This window comes from Paramisgurnus dabryanus, chromosome 15 (assembly GCF_030506205.2).
Source record: "Paramisgurnus dabryanus chromosome 15, PD_genome_1.1, whole genome shotgun sequence".
Classification (NCBI taxonomy): Eukaryota; Metazoa; Chordata; class Actinopteri; order Cypriniformes; family Cobitidae; genus Paramisgurnus; species Paramisgurnus dabryanus.
Genome location: NC_133351.1, coordinates 35,078,580 through 35,098,969, shown reverse-complemented (window position 1 = coordinate 35,098,969; position 20,390 = coordinate 35,078,580). Strand labels below are relative to the sequence as shown.

The following is a 20,390-nucleotide window of genomic DNA, read 5'->3' as shown; positions in this document are numbered from 1 at the left end:
GATACACAACCTGTTTAGGTTCAGTTTCTGCTTCAGTTTATTATTTAGGGGTTTGTACGCTGTGCAAAGACAAAATCACCAAAAAATGATAACCATCTTGGTACCAGCAAGCAGTGCTAACCTGACACAGCTCTACTTCAGGAGGCCACTGGGTGTCGCTACAGAACAGCAATATGAATCACTCAATAAAATCATTCAGATGAGCTTCCTGGCATTTATTTTCAATGATTCTTTTAACAGGACTGTACAATTTATACCCAAAGTACATTATACAGCGGTTTAAAAAGAGCAACATCAAAGCAGCGAAAACAAAACAAAAAACACCAGGAAACCAAATTTACAAGAAAAAGGGCAAAAATGTTTAACCTCTGTACAGAATGAATCTGTTGAAAGTTAATTTGAAATTAAGGTCCTGTACAACAAATATACATGAATTCTCCAGAGTGGATACTTGAAATGTCTTCCTGCATAGGATTCTGTACATTGCCGTTTGTCTACATTTGGTTATTTTTGTGCATTTAACATTAGTACGCCGACTCCGCTCTGTATTATTCTAGATTTACATTCTCATAGCTAGTTGAACAAAGCAAAGAAAGCTAACACTGTCGTCTGAAACCACATAAGATGACTACAGAGCGAAGAATGAAACCGTTGCAGGTCAGCTACAGTAACTCTGAAAGTAGGCTTTTCCAAGAAATCAATTTATTGAGTCTCCACTTTGAACTCGGAGGCAACCGTGTGATAAAACCAAATGACAACAGTCACGTTTCAAGGTACTTAACAGTAGCTGTGCCCTATTAAATCTTCTGAAGGCATTTTCTTCCATGACATTATCGTAACATTCTCTGGGTGTCAAAATGTCCATGCTTCATTTTTTCTTCATCATTATCGTTCCAAACACTTGGCTTTGTTAATGTGTGCTGCGAAAAGCACAATAATGCAAACGTCCTCAATCTGAAATTTCATTGCTAACTGGAAACGGTCCCGTCCCGCTCTAGGGTAGGGTGAGGCGGAGCGCTTTTAGTCGGAGCGCTCAGTGCAGGATGTCAGTATGAGGTGGAGTTTGGTGCCAGCGTTCCCGATGAACTGGCCCGTCTTATGTGGGGTAGCAGGTAAGAGTCGCTACCCAGCTGGTGCACATCAAAACGATCTTCTTTCCTATAGGCTAGACAACGACGAATAAATGCCTATGGAAAAAAGTAGCATGTAAACATTAAAACACTGCATCACAAATTTTACAGCTGAGCTTCATAACAGCTCAGTTTTAACAAGAAAATCTCAATAAAAAAAGCTTTGGTGATTCAGTGATTTGCATCACATTTTGTTTTTAACGTAATCATTCTGTAAATGTGGTTTTAATTCCCATAAAATTGTATAATATAGTATATATTCTATAGGATCTGGTAGATCTCTCTCTCCCAATGACTTTTCCTACAACTCTCTTCTATAGGTTACATTATTACTATGCTCTCTAGTACAGTTTCATCTTAGACCCTGTACTTTGCTACTTATATTGTTCTCTGATTTTTCTGTTTTCTTTTATTTTTATTAATGTAAAGCTGCTTTGGAACAATTAAACAATTGTGAAAAGCACTCTATAAATAAAATTTAAATGACAAATTTAATTGTTTTGTAGTGGTTGATAAGGCACGTGGATTTCTTATTTCATCAAAGATGGTGAGATAAAAAGTGAAGCATGCAGAATGAAAAAAAAAAACACTTTTTTCGTCAACTCCTCGTATACAATTTATAAATATTAGACTTAAGTATTTAAAGCAAATGTAAAATAACCTTGGCTTCATTGCTGGCAACTGGTTTGGAAGGGAACTGAACCTCTGTGGCTTTTAGGATGGTGTTCTCCTGCAGGATGTCCTGTTGGGACTGATTATGGCCGAATGGCTGGAAAAACAATAGAGATCACACTGCTTAAATCCAATATAACCATCTTACTGTCACTTTACTATATACAGTGATGTGATGAATGAAAATCAGACTGTAGACTCATACATCATGCATGTAATGAACATTATGTAAATATGAAGCATCCCAATCAAGATACTTTAACTCTTTCCCCGCCATTGACGAGATATCTCGTCAATTAAGAGAAAACGCTTCCCCGCCAATGACGAGATTTTCCGTCTTTCCGCAATACCGCTATTATCCACCAGGTGGCGCCCTTCCGCAACTTTTTAAAACCGGAAGTATTGCCCTATGGCAAGCGGCTGCATGTCCGTGTCTGTTTTAAAGATCGCTCTGAATGGGATCTCTATGAAAAGTCCGTCATAAAAATTGAATAATCTCTGCTTTTTGCTCAAAATATGGTGTTTTTGCAAAAACCTACCCATATTCAAAAGCTGATTGCAAAAGAACCACTAAAGGTAGGATGAAACGGTTTTTTTTTGTTTGAAAGCAGAGGGTCTGTTCTTTCATTTGGTATATTGTATGTTTATATATTTAAAGAAGAACATTTTCTGGAAGGCATTAAACTTTGGTGAAAATCATGAAAAACGCTGGCGCTGGCTGGCAACTTTTTTTAAAAACGCTGGCGGTGAAAGAGTTAAAATCTTTAAATGGAGTGTCAGTGTAATTGAATGCACCTGTATGAAAGGGGTAAACATGCGTGGACAGCATTGGGTTCAAAAATGTTTTGTGTGAGGATAATTCCAGTCAGAGGTAGCCGATAACTAATATTTGTAATGCAAATGCTCCTCTGGCCTTACTTATAAAGCGTGTGTAAGCACAGAATTGATGCGTATGCAAAAATCCAATCGCAATGTTTATATTTATAAAAATATATATATATTTCTGTGACGTGATAACGCATTTTTATTTGTCCAATTGCGGCAGGTTTGGGGAAATAGAAGTAATTTTTTGCTTGAAACATTGACAGGTGCTCTTTTAGTGGGGTTTCCATCCAAAAGAAGCAAATCTGTTTAAAATTCAAAAAAAAAGAAAAAGAAAAACAATTCTAATTAGGTGCGTTTTCGTCAAGTTGTTGGAGCAAATGATGGTGGTACTGGTAACCTAGTAACCAACAGTAAATAAAACAAGACACGCTTAAAAAATAGAGACAGAACTGCATGTTATAATTGGGCAAGTTATAAATGTACTATTAGTTCAGCTTGTGATTGCCAAACTAAATGCTGTGCACAGAAGAAGAAATGCAGATGTTTTAAGCAAAGGCATTGTGACAAAGTCAAGCCCCTGATAAAGGTAGACGATCAGTCACGTGGGTTTAATGTTCGCTACGTCAGAATTGATTCAGCAAATGCGTTTCCACCTCCCATTATTCACATTTAATCTTTTTTTGCACAGTCAAAATTTTTTTAGAAATTTGGTATTTTCATCATTAGTTTCTTATGAGAGACTTTAAAATGCGGGGTGATAGAAACCCAGCAAATGACATTAATCAGTGGTGGCTCATGACTTCTTTTCTGAGGAGGCACGAATGTGAAACTGGTCAACGCATCTTCATGTGTGTGGCTCGTCATGTCAAAATATGTGTTCAGTGCGTTATGTGAACCTATGTGCATTGCATGTCAGGTCAAAACACGTGCCTGCTATAGACGCTTCATACGGGTTTATGATGAAAGAGACCCCCGCGTTTGCTAGATAATGGCTCGTGTAATCAGAGTTTAGTGTTAAGTGAATGTCCTGCGAGACCTGAGCGTTACTTTATCATGAACTCTTTTGACATGTATGCATGTCATGAGTAGGCACGTATTTTGACATGACAAGCCACACACATGACACTTTTTTTTTGAGGCACTGGTGTGCACAGAAGAAGAAACGCATTGCGTGTCATGTCAAAATATATTCCTGCTACAGATAGACAAGGTCAGTCCCATGGATTAAATGTTCACTCCTTCAGAATTTATTCAGCAAATGCGTTTCCACCTCCCATTATTCGCATTTACTCTTAGTCAAATACCACCTCAAGAAAACTTATAAACTTTGTTGCAAATCAAGGGTTTTTTTCTCGAAATTTGGCATTTTCCATCCATCTCGTTTTTTATGCACTACTTTAAATAAGCATAACATTGGAGTGATTGAAACCCAGCACATGACATTAATCAGACATCATTTAAAGGTGGAGATCTGAAACTGCTCAGCTGCGCACAATTTAAAGCTCATTTGCGATTTATAGATTTCACATCTGAAAGTGAGGCGTACACAAATTTTCTGTGTGTACCTTGTGCTATGTGCAACTATAAAATATACAATCCAATAATAATAATAATAATAATAATAATAATAATAATAATAAACATAAATATGCAGAAGCAATCATGGAAATGTGAAATACATCCATAATTGACATCTCAAACTAACTTCATTCAAGTAAATTATGCCTGCAAAGAAACTGAAATTAAATTTTTTTGGGCAAATTTAAGCCAGATCAAAAAGGGATAGTTCACCCAAAAACAAAAATGATAATTATTTTGGTAAATGATGGTAAGCACACAATTGACGGTAACCATCGATTTCCAAAGTATTTGTTTTCCTACTATGAAAGTCAATGGGTACTTTCATCTGTGTGCTTACAATCATTCATCAAAATATCTTCTTTTGTGTTCATCAGAAAAAAGGAACTCATACAGGTTTACAACAACATGTTGTACAAAGAATTTTCATTTTAAAGTGAACTATCCCTTTAAGCCAATAAAAGCCATAGAAAAATTTAGAAACATGGCAATGATAACAAATGACCCCATTGTATTATCCAGAATTCCTTCTCACCTTTCTTCCATAGAGGCACTGGAAAAATATGACCCCAACAGACCACACATCCACCTTATTAGAGATCTTTGGAGGTTCTTTACCCACCACAAAACACTCAGGGGGCAAGTACCTAACAGCAACAAGAAGACACAATTAATATACATATGCCAAAAAATTCACTTGACCAAGTGTGTGTGTGTGTGTGTATATGTGCTATTGTATTACCAGTAAGTGCCCGCCCCTTGTGATGTCAGATCCATTCCATCTACTCCATAGTTATCATCATCCATGATTTTAGACAATCCAAAATCTGTGATCTTTATCTCTCCACATGCCGTCCCATCTACCAGTAAAATATTACCTGCACAAAATCACAGACAGAGACATCAAGACACAAACGCGCAACATGCCAACATTTCTTACAATGAATCCTAGAAATAAGGTCACCTTAGGATTAAGTAAAAAAAAAAGAAGATTTTTCTGGATCAATCCACAATAGATGGTTTAAAGACCGTTTCATTGGCGGCACGTGATGTCATGGTTATGCACCAAAGTTAACTAACGGTCTATGGTTGTTTATGAGTCTGGCTAGTGGCTAAACTGATCTCTAGAACAAAAATTTGATGGCAGGAGACTACTGTGTGCTGAAAAATTTCAACCGCATTATTGGTTTTCAGGCCAAAAGAAAAACGGCAGAAAAAAATGGTTGTGACAGCTGTGTGCAAAATGACACATGCTCTGTGTGATGTGACACGGCGCGAGATTGTGCTTTAAAGTGTGTCTAGTGTTAGAGATCACACACGTGGATAAGTATATTAAGTATGAAGTGCACAGAGTAACTCATGCTGAACTGACATTATGGCTGCGTTTACACTTGGCATTAACATGCGACCTGTATCCGGATGTTGTCCACATACACATTGAAAAGACAAGTGTAAACGCTTTATGTTCGGAATGTTATCCGATCTGTGTGTCCTGATGCAGAGGTAGTCGAGGACGCTTTGTGATCGGATCTCAGTGTAATGTAAACGCAATCCAGCCATCGTATCTGCATTTGCAGGCCAACTTCACACAAAACCCCGCCCACTATCATCTCATCTCACTGACAGCTGTCAAAAATAAAGGACGTTAGGTCATGGAGCGCAGGTGAGAGACGCACAAATTTATATTTTTGGAGAAATGCTAGCTAGCTTAAACGTATCTTGAAATAAATTGATATACAAAAGCATTTAACACATTTTAAGTTACTTGAAAACACTTACAAACCATAATAACATTAACCAAATACATTTATTCAATGTTGGTTTTATACAAAGTAAGTTACTTATAAATGTGTTTGTAAATTACATAACTATACGACTATAGAGGGAGACATGAACAGGAAATTTAGGAAATTGTTAGCTGTTTTAGTTAAATCATATTCGTAAATCATAAATCAAAAACGTATGAATTCAGGCAGACTAAAAAGTCGGGAAGGTCATGTTTCACACGGATTTTGTTGTTGATGAAAAGCATGCGGGTGAAAGTCAAGTTCAGGTAACGTTGGCTAAAACGTGCTTCCTGGTTGGGTTTGCTAGTTATTCTCTGCTGTTTGCTTTTCAGTAACACTGTACAATACGGAATTGCGGTTACGGCGACAACCCTAAATCATGTGGCGAAAGACAGCTGTAGCCATCTGTGATTGACAGCTATCCACCCAGCGTGCGTCTCCCTGAACGGGATCCGATCACACATCCAGATACAGAAGCCACATTTATGTGACAAATGTAAACGCCCCGTGTCCTGATATACGGATGATCGGATCTGCGTGAACGGATCACCGAGATCGCATGTTAATGCAAAATGTAAATGCAGCCAGTGACCTCACTGAAGCTCATTTACATAAGTAGAACATATGTGACATACCTATTGGTTTTATTAAAATTATTGTAAATCATAACAAAAATGTAGTATTAACAAGGCTGCCGAGTAGCTGCATTACTTTACTACTGTTTTGTATTTAAAAGCTTTCCAAAATGTTTCATTATTTAGATAAAAAAGCTATTCAATTTAATTTTTGCATCGAACTAAATGAAGAATATGTGTGACCCTGGACTAGAGGTCTTCACGGGTCCACTTAGATCCAAAAACCAAAGGTCTGACCTAAGACCCGATCGGGTCAGTAACGTTTACATTCGGGTCCAGACAGATAAAAAATTGCCGCTGTTTAGGGTCGGACGCAAGTCTACTTTTCTCGTGTTTGTCTCAGGTTGGGTCTTTCTTATAAAAAAATATTTATGCACGTCGGCTTCGGGTATAAAGTGATTCAGGTCAGGTACATTTGTTTGGACCCGAGAAGACAAAATTAGTCGTAAGTTGAACGGTTATATTTGTAGCAATAGCCAATAATACAATGTAGGGGGCAATATTAACAAATTTTCCTTTTATACTAAAAAGCAATAAGATATCAAGTAAAAATCTAAGGACTTCATTTGAACAACTTTAAAGGCGATTTTCTCAATACTGTGATTTTTCTGCACCCTCAGATACCACCCAAATACTATCCTAACAAACCATACATCAATGGAAAGCTAATTTGACATTCAAATGATGTTAAATCTCCAAAAATTGAGACATTCACACATTTTGTATTGTTTTATTTATTTGCCCAATTTTGGTGTGTTTATTGTATTTTATTTCATTGGTTCATAGAATGAAAAAAGTCTAATATTAATAAATTATTTGAAAACATTTTTGAATAATTTTCTTAAAGGGCATTTTTGGTCAAGTGCATCCAGAATTTTTGTTTTCAGTTTTGGAGCATAATTTTTCATTTGTGATAATAAAAGAAACAATTATTCAGTCCAGTATTCATTTGTTTTTGTGAGCACTTTCAGGTTCTCGTGTGTTTTATGAAGAACAATTTAAATCTCACCATCAAATAACTGACATGTAATCTCTCTATCAGCAGCCCTTTATGATTCATTGCTTATTTTACCCGAATCTTATGCTGAATTTCCTGTAACTTTGCTTTAAAAGGCCTTTATCTATCTACATTTGGTATTGGTTAATGACGAGTAAAATATGGCAATATATGATGGTGCTGCACAACAATATTCTTGCATTGCCACCGTAAGCATTGATATCTAGATATAATTTTACTGGATACCTCCGGAGGTCATCTTTTCCCTGAGTGTGAGCTATACACAGAGTAAAAGCATGCCAGCTTCTAAGGCTAAATTCATGGCAAGAATAAATCTAATTAAATAAATTAAGATTAGAAAAGATATTTAAAATTAATTTCCTCTAAACATCTTCAAATAATGTTTGGATTAAAAGTGTGTGTTTACCAGGTTTGAGGTCATAGTGTATAATGGGCGGCTTGATCTCGTTCAGGTATCGTAAGGCGTTAACAATCTGCATAACAATAGAGCGAGCTTCTTTCTCAGACATCAGCTTGTGTTGTTTCAAGTAGAAATCCAAATCGTTTCCTTCACAGTATTCCAAAACTGTACAAAACCTGCAGGAAACATTGTGTCAATTTTACTGTTCTCACTGTAACATCTAATGTTTTGTAGGTAAAATTGAAATGGTTGGAACTCACGTGTCCGTGTCCAGTGAAAAGTAATCATACAGTTTAACTATTCTGGGATGATCCAACTGTTTATGTATTCGGTATTCCCGACAGGCGTGTCTGTGGAGAAGAGAGGCAGAGGTTACCATGGGCAACAGAGGTGAGACCCCGGCAGCCAGCCTCATGAAAGACAGATGGACTAGATTTCCAGACATTTCTACTTCTGTGCAGAATACCAAGTGACACGAAAAAACACCATCACATTACAATGTCCCTAACAATATATCAGCCTACAAACCTGACACATTCACAAATCAACATGTGGAAATGACTTTAATAAAAAAAAGTGCAATCGATTAATTTTCACTAATACAGTTTAATGACTAATAAGAGTAGAAAAATAATGTCCACATAGTCAGGGGTACATTGGGATTTGTTATGTGTGGGTTTGGAGGAGTAACATGTTTAATACTGATGACAGCAAAGCCACTGGTGTGTTTCAATGACATGTTGGACCTCTTATAGACCCTTTCATCAGACGCACGTGCGGTGACGCGATAAGCGTCTGGTTCGAACTTTACTTCCGATTTCTGTTAGTTTAATGGTCTGACTAGTTGCTAAACTGAACTCTTAACTCTTTCCCCGTCAGCGTTTAAAAAAAAGTTGCCAGCCAGCGCCAGCATTTTTCATGATTTTCACAAAAGTTGAATGCCTTCCAGAAATGTTTTTTCTATAAATATATAAACAAACAATATATCAAATGAAAGAACTGACCTTCTGCTTTAAAAAAAAAAAACCTGTTTCATCCTACCTTCATTAGTTCTTTTTTTATCACCTCTCAAATATGGGTAGGTTTCTTCAAAACCACCCAATTTTGAGCAAAAAGCTGAGATAATTACATTTTTGTGAAGGACTTTTGATAGACATCAGATGCAAAGCGATCTTTAAAACATACACCAAATTCTTTCACGTGCGGTATTGCGGAAAGACGGAAATTCTTGTTTTCTCTTTATTGATCAGTTATCTCGTCAATGGGGGCGAAAGAGTTAAACAAATACCTCGTCGAAAAATAACAAATGTTTTGCGTTCCTATGTAATCTACATGTTGTTTATTTTGCTTGTTATATAAATAAACTACTTTAAAAGGACTTTGTTGTTATTAATTTATTGCAGAGTTTAACGGAGGTAACGTGATGACCACAAAAGCCGCTTGTTTATGTTGTTACTGCTGAAACCGTCTATAGGATTTGATAAGTTTCAGCTTTGAAGCTGTGCCAGAGGTTGACCAAAAATTGTTTAAAAAGAGCTTCTGAATTTGCATTAAATGATGCAAATCTAGGAGTCTGACATCCTATATGCATTTGTTGCACATGTCATCATGCAATTGATCAAACTTTCAGAAAAAAAGGTATAAGAATCATACAACCTCCTTTATAGGTATAAGATACACCAAAAGAAAGAGTTAACAAAAAAGGTCCAATATATCAGCAACATGCCATATAAATACAATCGCTATAGGTTGTAATTGATTTGTTGCTAATAACATTATTTTATTTAACTATAGCTGTATATAAAATAAGTTAAATCCATTGTTAGCATATTGTAAGGATATGATTGACATGGCTAAATACATACATACTTATGCTTTACACAGTCTTCTATTAGTTTTTCCTAACCTGGGCACCTGATGTCTACAGCCTTTATTCTCATCTCTCTATCTTCCATTTCTACAATGTCTAATAACGTTGGTAGATTAACTAAGTGCATGGTGACAAAAACGATTGATGCGTCGTGCAAATGAGCGGTAAAATCCCGGTTGTGCACTGCACTCACGAGCAGGAATAAATGAAAACACATTATTCGCGTCGCATCAGTGCACATGCAACAGCACCAGCGGGCACAAGACCTTCAGCAAATGTGTCAGGGCTCAGCCCTAGCCCAATTTAAACCCTGAACATACAGTAGTAATTAAAGAAATGACACATGACCTACAGAACAACATGAAACACAGATCATGAATACAAAAGTTCACATGAGGTGTGCTGTCGTTTACGTCTGTCTTCCACAACTGTCAGCACAGTAACTGCTTTGTTTTACAATCTGAAGGATGATGCTCATTTATTTCCTGACAGCATGTCACAGATTTCATAACATTTAACAATATTACATACTTGTGATAATTCTCTTTCTTCTCCTCTCTCCAGTTTTTGTTAAGCTGATGAATTTTCACAGCAGCGTACCGTTGCTCGATTAAATCAAATGCCTGAAATAAGAGCAGAATAGTGAAACAAGTCAAGCACTTCTCAACGGTCGGCATTCATTCTTCTGGGTTATAAATGTGAGTAATTTAAGATACCTTATACACCTCGCTGAAACCTCCTCTGCCCAAGAGATGTAACAGCAGATAGCGTTCATTTAGAGTGGGGTGGTCCTTAAACCTGAGAAATGTTACAAAATTAACACCAAAAACATTTACTGAAACTAAACCACTAAAGTGGCTTCTTAATAGTTATGACATCACAACAAATAACCACCTACATTAATATATCAGCACAATATTAATATATCCAGGACCCAGTTTTCAGATATTTGACCCATCCTGTATCGGTATATCTGTATATCGGTACAGATAATTGAACCAACTTGTAACAGGTTATTTAAATGTACATGTTTATAAGGTACAGTAGCAAAACCAGCCTGTTAAAAGGATCAACGAGATCAACAAAAACATCTTAAATGTGTTTGTGGACCTTGATCAAAGTAAAATTCTGAAAATGTTATGAACCTTTTTAAACAGCGGTTAACTAAATGAGGACTTAATGCAAAGTATAAATAAAAAAGGAATTTGAGCAAATTAAAAGCAATCAAATGTGATGTCATCATAGTGTCTGTACATACTGTGAACTATCTTCGTTGTTTATTCTCTTCAGCTCTCGAATGTGAAGGTTTCGAACCCTCTCCAACCTCTCCAGCTCAGCCTGAATCTCTGCCTCTTCCTACGAAATAAAGAAATAAATTCAAATTTTATTAAAACCATCTGCATCTGATTTTTGGGCATGAGAGGGATGACAGGACATGATGGGAAGAAAAGAACCTGCAGACAACAATGTCAAAAGATTATAATATTATTTGATTAAAACTAGTGATGCACCGATGTATCGGCCGCCGATATTTGTCGGCCGATTTTTGATGGATTTTAAACCATCGGCATATCGGCTATAGCACGAGAAAGGCCGATACCGATTGTTTATTAATTAACTGAATAAAGAAATCCATTATATGTAAAAAATGAGTTAATGTCGTTAATAAAATCAATGCTGAATAGCAAAAACCACCTTTGAAGGTTGTCATGCTGTCTTATTATATTTGTTTTAGCTTAATTTGTGCCTCTTTTATTATATTGGTCAGTTGAATGTTAATTAGATCCAATCCATGTTCAGTAAAAATAATTTGATGCAGAAATAAACTAGCTAATAGACCAACTGTATAGTATTGTACACAAGTGTTTAATATCGGTATCGGCATCGGTATCGGCCAGAAGTTGTCTGTTTAAATCGGTATCGGCCCAAAAAATCCTATCGGTGCATCCCTAATTAAAACCTTTTAAAAAACATTAAACTTTTTATGTGATTAAGCACTTTTAGAAAAAAATGATATACTGTATAATTAATAAATAAGCATATTTAATAAATAATTCCTGCTAAATCCGTCCATAACAGGCATGAAGCCTCTTATTGTCATGTGACAAAATGTGAAGAAATAAGGATATCATCTGGAAAAACTCACTATTGCGCATCTAAAACCCTATTAGCACAGGATTATCTGTTGACCTTTAATGATTTGTAATTATTGCAGAGGTTGTCTTAAAATCTTAATCCCGTGCGAATCGGCCTTGTCTGCAATTTGTTTAGTAAAACTTCCCTCGCAAATGACCTAATATATTTCGCCGAATATCGAGGTCCTGTGATAATATAAGTCCCGTGCCAATCGGCATCTCTGTAATTTAACAAGGATTTGGGGGGGGGGGGGTCGTATATCATTTTTCAAGGCTTTTGATACTCGTGCTCCTTGTATTTTTCCGTTTCTGTGCCTCTCGCACTGCAGCTGAGGAGCGCACACACATACAGAAAAACATCTCTCCGCTTCTTAAGACTTTTCTTCAGGCATTTGTTATACATTTCTGATTTTAATAATCTAATCAGTCTCTCCTCATCCGTGTTTGATGATTAATATTCAGAATGTGCAGAACTGTCATTATTTGAGATCTTTGAGTTCAGGCGGAGCCGTCAGCTGTGACATCGCAGAACTGTTTCTAAACGTTGCGGCTTTGCGACATGGCTGATTAGGACAAAAACTCTGATTAACACGGTAAAGGTAACTTTAACCGCGTGTCGCACTGTTGCTCGTATTGGACGCAAAGTCTTAACATCATATCCAGGAGATAAGTCAGAAAATGTAGAAATCACAAGCTTTGTTTATCTTGTGCAAACAAAACTCAGATGTAGGAGGGCAATTTCTAAAATCACACGAGGTCCCCAGATAACACTGATCCTGTGCAAAAAGTACTATAGTCAGTATTTTAAACAAAAAAAGTGAGATTAGCTTTCTACAGACCTTTTTGAGATGACCAAGTCTCAGTTTGAAGATCTCCTCTTGTTCATGGTATTCAGCTAATGTCAGCCTGCAGGAGATCAACAGAAGAGGGGGGGAGGATTTTAATGCATTTCACAGAGGAGATTTTCTATTATGAACACAGTTTAAAAGATGCTTAAGGGTCAAATCGAAATATTTGAGCTTCCATACAGTAGCAGCACTAGACTTACAGCTTTGCACACTTTTCAAGTGGACTCCACATTTATGGACTGTTCTCCTTTAATCATTTCTTTCAACAAACCCATTTAAACCTGTTTTTATTTTGACTTTTTAATTATTTTAGTTTTGTAAAGAAACAAAACTACGAAACTCATTTCAAGTGAGATTGTACACAGTGCTGCTTAAAAGTTTATAAACCTCTTAAAGCAGGGGTGTCCAATCCTGCTCCTGTAGGGCCGGTGTCTCTGCAGAGTTTCTCCAACCCTAATGAAACACACCTGGTCCAGCTCATCAAGGTTTTATTAGGCAGACTAGACACTTTCAGGCAGGTGTTTCAGCTAAACTCTGCGGGACACTGACCCTCCAGGACCAAGTTTAGACACCCCCATCTTAAAAACTTTTTCAGCAGAATGTATACCTTAAATATTAGCATAATTAATCATCCTAAGCATCATTGTCTATAGTTCTAACATACACATAAAAAACCCAATTAAACAATGGAGACAAAATGACCCAACAGGAAATATTTTAATATTATTATATTTGTGAGTGTTAAAGTATGTGATCCTTTTGGTTTAGAAGTTGAATTGAAACAGACAGCAGATTCTTGATCTATCAGCAAGAACATGCAGTCCACAAATGAACCCATGAAAACTTTTAAGCAACTACAGGCATCTCTCACATTGGCTAATGGTAATGTCTACAGGTCCACCACACTACGAGAGTATTCGCACTATCATCAAACCCCGCCTGACAGCGTACAGATGGGATGGACGTCCAGAGCGTGCACTTTAAACCCATTATTGTTTTGTATCAGGATGTTAGTGCTTCAGACGTCAAAACACAGAAAATATATAATTTTACACATTTCCAGAGGATAAAACAACTCAGAAATTGTGGATTGTTAAAATGAGAAGGGACAAATGAGCTAATTTTGAGATAATAGCAGCACAATGTGTTTTGTTATTAGCCTGTTTGCTAATCACTAATATCTAATGTTTTAAGAATGCTTACTTTCTTTATAACACTAATATAGTCCTATAACTAAGTGCATATCTTCAATTCATACAAATTACAAAAAACGCAAGGAATGAATACATTAAAAACTTTTCTCTGGTTAGTTTTTTAAACACACTGACAGAAATCAACAGAAGCAGGATTCATTTCTATCTAAATAACATTTGTACACAACTTTGGGGTTCATTTGGGCGTTTATCTCTAACAATACTTGCACATCCAACTATCAGGTAAATGGCTTCTTATCAAGTCAATGACATGTTAAAGGGGTGGTTCAATGGTATTTCAAGCATTCTGACTTATTAACACAGTTATAGAGTTGTTTCCTCATGCTAAACGTAGGCAAAGTGTCAAAAAAGCAGTTGGACATGTTACAGAGTATTTCTGTGCCAAATGCACTTCGCCAGGGTTCGTACAAGTTTCGGAAAGTTTTTTTTTTATTACAGTTCTAACTGACGTTTCAGGGGTTTTTATACGTATCACTTCTTTATATGGGCACTTTCCATGCAAAACCCCACCCACCCGTCAATCAGCGGGAGATGCTAGAACTTACAAACATTCACATCACGCGACAGCTCTGTTTAATTTCAAAACTCAACAATGGCACGAATGAAGAAGTGTGTTTTTGTATGTAAGGAGAAGACATCCAGCCTTATGAAAACAATGGATATAGTTTATTATCCGGATTAGCAGCGGAGTTTTGCGTGTGTGTTTGATGCAGTGGATTTTCCTAACCTGGTCACAAGTTGCATTCAGTAAGTAAGACTTCTGTCTTATGTTGTAAATATGCGCGTGCATATTATATAAATGACACGAACATGTAGTGAATCATAAGTTAAACAGTTTTGTAAAGTGTTGCATGACTCGTACTCGCTCCTCCCGCGGTAGTAACTCCTCCTTCTTCATTTTTCCGTACGTTATCGGAAAGATTCGGTAAAGCTAATCTTTCTTTTATAAATCTGATTAAACTAAAGACTCTTCGGAGATATAAAGGATGTCATACTACTCTATAGGTACTTATGATCTATGCAAACTGAAGAGGTGTACTTAGTTGTTGTCATAAAATATTGTATTGTTGCACTACATTGGCGTTTTAAAGAAAAGTAAACATGCTTATACATGAGAAATTAGTAAAATGTGTAAAACAATGAATTTGTAGTGTTTTGATGGCTGAATGACCAGCATCCTGATATAAAACAACATCCATCCCTCTCAGCCTCGGTTTGGAATCAACATGGCTGCTGACTGATTAAAGTGTAGCAATGCAAAGTCTACACACTATTACATTTTTTTGTTGAGCACCCAATTTAGATTGATGCGCGTGCTTTAGCCTGCTTGGCTGACTGAATAAGGCATATTATGGGAAATGTATGCAAAGGTTTGCATACTTTTGCCCCTCATAGGTCTTGTACACACTGCAAACTTTCGGGAAGGACAAACGCATTTAAATGCGGGAGTGAATCCCCTAAATGCTCGTTTCATGTCTGTATGGAACAAGACTCACTCCCAAAAACGTGATGATTGACACAGAAATAACCATAGCAACGTTCTGCCATCTTGCGTGCTTATCACTCAAAACTTTGACCAAAATAATTTAACAGCATGGTGTTTTGCAATAAACCTCAGCCTTGGCGTTGTGCATTGTACACATTTTTGAGGCTGCTTCACAGCGGGCTGTCTTGCAGTGTTGCCAGATCCTTGTCTTTTTTGTAAATACATATAGTTTTGGCACATAACTGTTAAAGCTAATTGTCTCATGAAGCGATCAAGATTTTGGTGTTTATAAATTGTGAGGGTGCCGGTCCCAATATTTTGATCTTTGAGGTAAAGCATTTGGATTTATTTCGGTTTATTATTGGATTTTTCTTGTACGCCTTTTTTTTCTGTCAGCAAACGCTCGTGCCTCTGTCATTTTCTGCACCGCGCATACAAAAGACTTTTTCTCCTTCTAGGCATTTTTTTTTTCAGAAGAGAGACCTGTCCTGTTTATGATGCACGTTTAAACACTTTATTAACTACTTGTTGTTCAGTTGGGTTATGTACACACTAAGCAGAGTTTCTGTAAATGCGGTTGTCACTACCTGCATTTTGCGGGAGTTAATTTGGTTGTAGAATGTGCTTGTCAGTCCTGTAAATTACTTAACTGTGTGTGTACAAAACAGGATCAAGGATTAAAAGGTTAAGTGACAACCGAATTAATATGCAGTGTGTAGGGTACCATAGATGGATAATTCTCCACAATAAATAAATGACTTTGCTTTGTTATAAACGTCGGTAAAGGGTTCCTATACTTTGAAGAACCACTGTATATTTGTAATATAGCTAGATAAAGATAATTTCTGTTAAAGGACACAAGAAGGTTTCCACAACTTTCTAAAACAAAAACCCATTGCTTGCGCATATAACAGATGTGGTACCTTTACCGGTAAATTATTCTTGCAATTTTACAGCAATTGAATCGGATTTATGTGCAGAAGTAATTCATGTCTTGGAACGGCTCCACATCGAGCCATTAAAAGCATGCAGACATTGCTGCAGGTACTCACATCTGAGGAAGGCTTGGCTTGAGGAACGGGTCATTCTCAGAGCCATTCACAGCTTTAGTCTTGCGTTGTTTGGGCTCAGAGTTTGTGCTGGGCGACTGTGAGCTGCTGGCTGATGGGGGTTTTCTCTTGGCTAACAGTTTCCTCTGTCTCTCGATTTCTTCACGCTGCTGAATGATCCATTCCTGCTGCCTATACACACACACAGACATCAATAACAACAGTTCATATGTGCAACAAATCAACTTAAAGGGCTTGTTCACCCATGAAATGAAAGATCTGTCATCATTCACTTATGTGGTTCAAACCCATGTGATCTTCCTTTGAGGAACACAAAGCCCTTTTCACACAGTTTACAGCAAATGTCTCTGGGATTTGTGCAGGGATCGCTTTATTTTGGTTCACACTGCCAATGCTTTTCACACACACACACACACACTTTGTTTCTGCCTTTTGTTCACACAGGATGCGCTCCGGAGATATTACGGCAATGTTATTAGGTCCGCTTTACAAGAGCCAACTGGGCAACAATTACGGATTGCCCATACGACAAAAATATATATATTTTTACATTTGAAAATATATTTAGTTTGAATCATCATATATTAACATATATTTCAAAATATATTTCAGGGGTAACAAATACATTTCTAATTTTACAACCCATATGGCAAAAATATTCTTCCTGGACAAAATAAAAAAAGTTTAAAATGAAAAAATTTGTAACAGTTTTTCTTCCAATGTGACAAGAATATTAATGCGTTAAAATATACTTATTTTTAAAATATACAAAAAAATGGCCAAAAGTATACTGGTGAAAATATTTCAGTACATATTTTTGGGCAATTTTTTTCTATATTTTGAAATTGATTTAAAATCTATATTTTTTGCCATACAATACAACTTATAACAATACTGCTCAGATATAAAATATATTTGTATGTATTGTAAGATGTACATGAAGTAAATAACGCTAAAAAGCTGGTAGTCCCACAAGTAGTTTGGGTACTATGAAATGGTTCCCGCAATGAGAATGTAGATATTTTCTGAAATGCCAGTATAGACGAGGATCATTTTCATTTTTTAGGACTGGTAAAGAACTGTAAATATACAGATACATTCTGGGGACACCCGAGACCTACATTACATCATTTGAAATGGGGCATATTACAACCCCTTTTAAATTTAGAAAAAATGTCATAGCACTTTATAGAGATGGTTTGCATTATTGTGTCTTTACACTAACGTAAGTGCACTACAATATAGATTATTGATCAGAAATACAGGTTAGATGACACATGAGCGCACAGCACATTATTAAGCATCTTACTTGACAAGGTTTTGAAAGGCGTAGCCGTCTGTCCACTGTTCTGTAAATGAGGCTCCATGTCTCACAGTGGTAAAGTGACCCAAACGCAGTCGATCCTGCATGCTCTTCTCTCGACACGCCTGCTTCTCCTGTGTGCTCTGGATAAATACATACACACCTTAACAAACATCTGAAACCTTTTAAACGCTGCAATGTCATAAGCATGTGAATAAATAATGGCATTACAAAGCAAACTTTAGATTACACACAATCATTTTTGATTATGAGACCTAAACTCAAATTCAGGTCCATGCATTTGCATTTACAGGTAAGAAGGGTTCACTGTGAAGTCTCTCTCACCTTCTCAATCAAAAGTTTCTTGCTCATGGTAATGCATTTGTTTAAACGCTCTTTGTATTTTTCTAGTAGCTTTTGTTGTTCATCAATCTGTCTTCTAAGATCACAGTTTGCCTGGACAGAAGAGGAGTTAGAAAAAAAGTCACCTATTTTGTTAAAAGTATTGAAAACCAAAAGAAACGTCACAGAGTTATAATCATTTAATGTAATGCAATCTTCACAAGATAAAGTCCCTGACATGCAAACAGTAATGCTGCAACAAAAAATATTATCCATGGCTATTGCGTGATGATACATTTAAAAACTGGATAATTTTAACAATAATCTTAAATGATTACAACCAAATCTCTGTTCTTTTATTACACATTTTGTTGTCTGATCTTACCCTCAACAAGTCATCTATCCTGCCCTCTTTCTTCTCCAGGTCCAAGTTCTTATTGCTTTCTATAGTGGCCAATTTGACCACTGTCAACTCCGTCTACATGAGAAAAACAAATATTCATTCAATCAAATCCAGATTGGACATAAAACATCAAAATGTACTGTTTAACATTTTATTTTGACATAGCATCTTAAAAATGTGTGCTTAAGATATGCAGAGATCTCTAAAATGACTTTAATTATAGAAAACATTTTATTTTGTTTTTCCAGGCTATACATAAAAATGACTGTAAGGAGCTAGAGTCTTCTGAAATTAAACAGTAAAGTTTTATTTGATCCCAAAACCCATTTAATTTATCACATTTGTTTTTTCCATTTTTATCAAATTCTGTTTTTTTTCTTTTTTTATAAGTTCAGTTTTTTATAAATTCAGTTTTTTATAAAATTCAGTTTTCTCCGTTTTATTTTTTATCAAATTCTGTTTTGTTCCATTTTATTTTTCTAAATTCTGTTTTTTGTTCTATTTTGTACTGTTTTTTATTCTGTAAATTAATAAATTAAATTGAAGTAAATCAGAAGGAATAAATTTATTTAACAATTCAACAACAGTTTTTTTTTAATGGATTGCATTAAAAGTATTTTTGATAATCTTTTATTATTTGGGTAATGCTTACAAAATTTAATGATAAAATCCAACATTTAATCTTTTTTTGTCAGACAAAGTGCTGTCAAATTTAGTGAACAGTACAAATAAAAACGGAGATTAAAACAGCTGGATGGCCATTAAAACGTTAAAGCTAGCCTTTGCATTTAACTCAAGTTTATGTGAAGTTAAACTTTAATTTCTCAATTTTTTTTGAAGACTATGTGGTCTTAAACGGTCTCTTTGACATTGCTTTCTCTACAGGCGCTTTCATCGGATGCACGCATGTTGTCGCTGAACTGAACTTCCGGTTTGTATTTATTTATCGATCAATCTGGCCATTGACTAAACCATTCTATGAAACAAATACCTTTCCCCTCCCCTCAAGAGCATGAATCACAGTTCTGCGGTGACAGGCAAAACATTCAAGGATTAATTTAACAGTAATGTTAGCTCAGTGTAATAGTTGATACCTGTTAGATATGATATGTAGGTAATAGGGGTGTCACGATTCTCCAAATCCTTGATTCGATTACATTTTCGATCCTAAGGCCATGACTCAATTCGATTCTCGATTTTTTTTTACATTTTTTTAAAGATTTTAAAAATGCTATGCCATTATTATTTATTATTATTTTACAGTTTCACATTAACATGCACATTGCATGCTCTTCCTTGCATGGAGGTTTGTGGGCTTCACTACGTGAGAGAGCTTGTAGAGAGAGGATTCCTTCTTGCACCCACATGGACTTAATGCACGCGTCTTGGACTCCTAGCATCTGAAATAAACCCAGCGCGTCATAAGCAGCTGCGCTTCTCTCTGTCTCACGTGCACATGCAGAGAGCTGTGCTCTGTCCAAAGTCAGATCTCTAGGTTGTAATCTTGTTTATGATATGCATTTCAAGGAGTTGTAGCAATACATCCCTCATGTTTAAAATATAAATCGCGTTCCACTGAACCAATGTTTTTAAAGGCACCTCAGAGAGTTTTCCCCCCACTTGGGAAGTCGACCGGACGTGACATGGGGGCATCGACAATCCCATTTTTTTATT

The 20,390-nt window shown here is 36.3% G+C and overlaps 1 protein-coding gene across 2 annotated transcripts in view; it reads right to left on the bottom strand.

Moving 5' to 3' along the window:
* Window positions 1-200: 200 nt before the first annotated feature.
* Window positions 201-20,390, bottom strand: part of tlk1a (tousled-like kinase 1a) — a 60,459-nt gene continuing 40,269 nt past the window's right edge. For both annotated transcript variants that reach the window (XM_065293248.2, XM_065293249.2), the window contains 14 exons: window positions 18,699-18,791; window positions 18,317-18,427; window positions 17,978-18,114; window positions 16,651-16,839; window positions 12,890-12,956; window positions 11,174-11,271; window positions 10,632-10,713; window positions 10,447-10,538; window positions 8,306-8,395; window positions 8,052-8,221; window positions 4,948-5,083; window positions 4,741-4,852; window positions 1,792-1,899; window positions 201-1,187 (listed from right to left, as the gene is read on the bottom strand). In XM_065293248.2, coding sequence (XP_065149320.1) covers window positions 1,047-1,187; window positions 1,792-1,899; window positions 4,741-4,852; window positions 4,948-5,083; window positions 8,052-8,221; window positions 8,306-8,395; window positions 10,447-10,538; window positions 10,632-10,713; window positions 11,174-11,271; window positions 12,890-12,956; window positions 16,651-16,839; window positions 17,978-18,114; window positions 18,317-18,427; window positions 18,699-18,791 — 1,626 coding nt within the window. In that variant the 3' untranslated portion in view covers window positions 201-1,046. The remainder of the gene's footprint in view (window positions 1,188-1,791; window positions 1,900-4,740; window positions 4,853-4,947; window positions 5,084-8,051; window positions 8,222-8,305; window positions 8,396-10,446; window positions 10,539-10,631; window positions 10,714-11,173; window positions 11,272-12,889; window positions 12,957-16,650; window positions 16,840-17,977; window positions 18,115-18,316; window positions 18,428-18,698; window positions 18,792-20,390) is intronic.